The sequence below is a fragment of the Accipiter gentilis genome, chromosome Z (assembly GCF_929443795.1).
Source record: "Accipiter gentilis chromosome Z, bAccGen1.1, whole genome shotgun sequence".
Taxonomy (NCBI): domain Eukaryota; kingdom Metazoa; phylum Chordata; class Aves; order Accipitriformes; family Accipitridae; genus Astur; species Astur gentilis.
The window spans coordinates 75,284,422-75,289,621 of record NC_064919.1 but is presented as its reverse complement, the minus strand read 5'-3'; the positions used below and the strand labels follow the sequence as shown (position 1 = coordinate 75,289,621).

Genomic DNA, 5,200 nt, shown 5'->3' with positions numbered 1-5,200 from the left:
GGGGAGGTGTCCAGCACCCCCAGTTCTGCACTGCCCTGCCCTGCCACGGGAGGGAGAGGTCCTGGCCCAGACAGTGCCCATGCCACCGGTCCCAGCTACTGTGGAGAGGAGCCGTGCCACTGCCCAGGCAAGCTGGAGGGGGGGCTGTGGCTCGGTGCTGCCCAGGGCACCCACATGAGCCCCTGTTGCATTAAAGGGTGATGACATTTGGCAGAAGATAAACCCCCTTGTGTTCCAGCTTATGCTCAGGTATCAGAGGGGCTGGGGACAACGAGGCTTAGATTCTGAGTGATGCCCAATTCAATGCTCGAAGTCCAGTCAAGTTCCATATATATCGAACTATAATGATTAGGGATGCACTATTAGCACACTGTACTTTCTACTAGTCACGTTCAACAAACTAGAATGGCCAGACTTTAGTTGCATTCAATGAACTGTCACAGCTAGATTTTAATGAATAGTACCGTTTATTAAAGTGATGGGAGTACAGCTTTTTTTGGATTGCTGGTGATAAATACACAGTCTGCAAAGCACATGCAAATAATGATACAGTCAACCACAAGCACACTAAATGATGGAAGAAAAGAGTTGTAAAGGTTTCTAAGTTTCCCGGGAAAGCACTCGGTATAGTCCAGTGTTTGAATCTCACCCAATAGGTGTCCCTATGGAGGGGAAGAGAGGCTCAGACCATCGAGGGATCCCAGAAGTCATCGGTGTCCTTCCAATTTGTCCATGATAATATCTTTCCTAACAGCCCCCCTTTATTAAGGTCTTTTATACTATTTTCCGACTTTCAGGTGGAGCTTGAGTGACTCTATTCATACATACCTTTACCATGATTGGTATACAATCTCCTCGCTTTACTTTTAAAGGTACATGCTAGATAAAATTCAGAGCGCACGCTCAGTGAGGAGTGGTCACACCTCAGAGGCGGGTAGCCTTTGGGATGGAGGTGTGTTTTGGTATTATAATAAGCTTTTAATGAGCAGAGTTCACCCAGAGGACATGATTTTGACAGAAAATGATTAACTGCAGGTCCAGGGCTGGCTCAGAGTTAACAACTATGTGGTTTATCAGTTCCATAGTACCATCCAGTTCCCATCCCTGCGGTGAGGTCGTAGAGTCTGGCTGCGGTGCTTCCATGCCACTCCACCCTCCATGTTCTTTCTCTCAGAGTCAGCACACCAAGCTCCCCTGGCATTGCTACCATCTAAGGTTGCAGGTTATATTGCTCAGGGAATTATTATGGAACCGATTCATTGCACGTCCACCATATTCTGCACTGGAGGTTTACCTTCTCTTAAGAGGTGGCCGTATCGATAAGTCACCTCCAGCAATCATTCCACACCCCCGGTCCCCAGTGCAACCTGCAGGGCCTGTGGAGGAACGAGCTAGGCTCCAACATGACCCTCTCAGCTCTGGACGCAGCCGGGACCTTCTCGGGCTCCTACCACACCGCTGTGGCGGCCACCAACAAGCAGATCCTGGTGTCACCCCTGCAAGGGGCCCAGCAGCACCCCAGTGCCAAGGGGCAGCCCACCTTCGGCTTCACCGTGCAGTGGCAGTTCGCAGGTACAGCGGTACCCGGCACGGCATCCCAGGGCAGCCAGCGATCCCCTGCCCGTGCTGGAAGCGGGGTGCCACCTCAGCTGGTCCCCCACACCCTCTGGGGCACCCAGGGAAACACTGGCTGTGGCCACAGGCTGGCCACATGCACTTGGTCCTGCCATGGGACGTGGTCGGGGAGGGCTGTCTGTCTGGGACGGGTGGCAGGGAGGTCCATCTGTCTGTCCAGGGCATGTGGTGGGGGGTGTCTGCCTGTCTGTCTGTCTGCCAGGATCAGGTAGCCCAGGTTCCCCTGTCTGGAGGCATAGGCTCTGAGCCCCCTCTGCCCCACTTGAACCCCGCCAGACTCCACCACCGCCTTTGTGGGCCAGTGCTTTGTGGACCGCCGTGGGAAGGAGACACTGGAAACCACATGGCTTTTGTGGGAAGAGGTCCCGTCCCGCAGGGACACCTGGAAAGCCACCAGGTAAGCCCTGCTCCTGCCCTCCTACCCCGCATCCCTCCTTCCCCTCCTGCTGACACGGTTTCCCTGCAGAGTCGGCACCTCCATCTTCACCCGCATCAAGTGATAGGGATGGGGACCCCAGCTGCCTGCACCCTGCTGTCTCACCTGCATCCCTGGGGCTGTCTGCTGCCCCGGTACCTGGCTGGCATCCCGCCTGCTCCCAGCATTCTGGCCAGGAAACACACCCTCACCTTGCCCTGCTGCCTCCCAGTGCCTCCCAGGAGCCTGCCGGTGGGGCCTCCCCTTCTCAAAGCTTGCTGCCCCCACACATGGTGCCGAATAAACCTTTCTCTGCCTGGCAGAGAGCAGTGCCCCATGTGTCCCTGGGGTGCAAGAAGCCACTCTGTGGCCATGGGCGGAGGGAGGTGGTGGCTGGGGGAGGGCAGGGCAGTGGTTTGGGGCGCTGGGAGGGATGGGGCTGGGGGACAAGGGGAGGACAGCAGCTGGGTAATCCCACTTCCTGGCCATAGCTTCGGGCCTCAGCAGATGCCTTCTTGCCTGTGCACCCCCTTGGGGTATCTGCAGGGGCCCTGCGGTGGGTGGCCCCAGGCAGCATCCCTGGTGCGGAGCAGAAGGATGCCCCACGGCCAGGGGCCAGTGAAGGCTGCATGCAGGCAAGTCAGCAAGCTCACCTGGCCTGCTCCTGCATCTCTGCACTCCAGTCTGCCCTGTGTTCCCATTAAACTCCATTTCAAGCTACTGCTCTGGGTGGGGGGGCTCGGTCCTGGGAGCACATATGGGGCAGGGCTGGGTGCCAGCCCCCACAGAGGGGAGCATGGTCACAAGCTGGGAGCCTGCGGTGTTGGGGTGGTCCAAAGTCCAGGCTGGATACTGGAGGGACCAGAGGAAGGACCTGGGACTCCAGGGGCAGCTACTGGGCAGACTGCGTGGCTAAGGCCAGATACGGGAGGGATCCCTGCTGTATCTATGTACATATGCCTGTATTTCCCACCTGATCAGCCGGAAGGTAGAACAGAAAAACACCCCTTTCGGGTGCTCAGATTCACAGGACGACATCACCTGCATGTTAACTTTATTTTGTCAGCTCATTAGGAAAGCAAGCAAGCAAACATGTCAAACAAGGACCCAATGCCCTTTGCACAGACCCATCTAACACATGAACTCACTAATTCATCACTTCAGCAGCTCATAAAGTTTCTGAGTGAATGGAACTCAAGTTCCCTAATCCATAACATGCAGCTCCTAACTGAGGTGCGCCTGAGCACCCTGGGGAGAAGCTGTGTGGGCAGGGAGAGGCATGAAGGGCTGGAAGGACCGTGCTGCCTGGGGGCTGCACAGGTGCTGGGGGAAGAGACTGTCAGATGGGGCAGGGACTTTGGGGCAGCAAGCACACAGTGCCCTGGGAAAGTGTCAGGGCCTGTCCACCATCCTCTTCCTCTCACAGTGTGCCCGCCTTCCGCCAGCCTTCCTCAGCCTCTGCTCCTCTCCCTCCTTCCCTGCTGGGCTCTGGGACTGCTCTCAGCACCCCCAGCTCCTGGCGAGTGCACGGACCAGAGCCTGTCCAGGGTATGCCCATACTGACCAAGCCCAACTGGCTGACGTGCCTGGGGGTCCAGCTTTTGATCAAAAGCCACCCCTGCATCCTCACCCTTACACCTGCATGCTGATCCTCACCCCCACATCCTCATCCTCACCCCTGCATACTCGTCTTTATGCCCGCACCCTCACCCTCACCACTGCATCCTCATCCTCACCCCTGCACCCTCATCCTCACCTCCGCCTTCCACACGCAGGTCCTCAGTCCAGCCACATTGCGCACTGGCATCCTTGGCACTGCCCTGACCACGCTGGGCTCGTTCTTGCACCCACCCTCCCCAAACACCCGCTGTGGCTGTCACCAGCACCGCGAGCAGGTCCCCAAATGCTTCTCCAAACTGTGAGGTTAAAGCCTCGGGACCCCAGTGGGGGTGGGAGGATGAGGTTGAGAGCCCTGGTGGGGGGACCCCACAGGGCGACGCAGGGTCACCAAGAGCCATGTGGGACCGGGCAGTAAGACTTCGCTTCTGTCCCTCCATCATCCCCACAGCTGCAAGTTCCCCGGCTCTTGCTGCGTCCCAAGAAGGCAGCCCACGACATAGGAGGTGGTGTAAGCAGCCTGCTTGCTAGACAGGGGAACAGAAACAGAAAGCAAAACCATAGGAAGCCATCACTGACAGTGTCACTGCCACCGCCCCACCCCGCATCTCAGCTGTCCCAAACACCCCGGCCCCGCTTCCCATATGGCCCTGTCCTTGATGCTTCAGCAGCCATCCTGCTCGCCTGCAGCAACATGGGCTGTTGCTGGCCTGATCCTGCCCCAACATCTGCATGCCTTTTGATCTTGCCTGGTACATATGACCAGGGCTGCCCACCTCCAGCCCGCAGTGCCCTGAGGTTTTTCTACTGCTGTTGGGGCAGGTTCACTTCCTTCCTCTGCTAAATCCCTGGAGCCACTGCAGATCACCAGCCATCCCCACACCCAGACCCTTGCCCTGCCCTTGCGACTCCCTGTCCTTCTGTCCATCCCCTGCAGTGACCAGGGGGCAGTTTGGGGTGCAGGGGCTCCTGCAGGACAGGGGTCAACCCCAGGCACAGCCCTCAGCCAGGGACCCCCAGGCTGGGCCATGTCAGTGGGCAGCCCTAGGGAACAATTCCTACATTCCCATCGCTGTCCTTGTTCCTGCCCATCCCCATCCCAATCCCCATCCCCAACCCCATCCCCATCCTTGTTCCAGGCCCCATCCCCAGCGTGGGAAGCTCAGCCCTGGGGGAGGCTGCACGGGAGCATCCGTGGCGGTCCCAGGGTCTGGGGAGGGACACTCATGGAAGACCCATCCGTGGAGGGAATCCTCAGCAGCAGGAGGACCCCCAGCTCCAGGTGGGATGCTGATGGGAGCTCCTGCCAAGCAGGTTGCTCTGAGGGTGGGGGATGACCTGGGGTTGTCCACGTTGCCGGGAGAGATGTGCATGGGCATGCCTTCCCTGGTGAAGGGGGCATGCATGTGGGGATCCCAACTCCCAGGGACATGCAGCGGAATTGGGGCAGGGGTAACCTGGGGACCCTGCCCCAGGGCGGTGGCTTGTCCCTGCCCGGGGAGGTGCAGTGTGGGAGAGGACAGGCAGTGCTCG

General features: G+C 58.4%; 1 protein-coding gene across 1 annotated transcript; it reads left to right on the top strand.

Moving 5' to 3' along the window:
* The first annotated feature begins 1,403 nt into the window (after positions 1-1,403).
* Positions 1,404-2,135, top strand: LOC126036248 (avidin-like). The gene is made up of 3 exons (XM_049795778.1): positions 1,404-1,572; positions 1,912-2,032; positions 2,102-2,135. Exons 1-3 carry the CDS (start codon positions 1,404-1,406, stop codon positions 2,133-2,135), a joined length of 324 nt encoding a protein of 107 aa, XP_049651735.1.
* Positions 2,136-5,200: the final 3,065 nt, after the last annotated feature.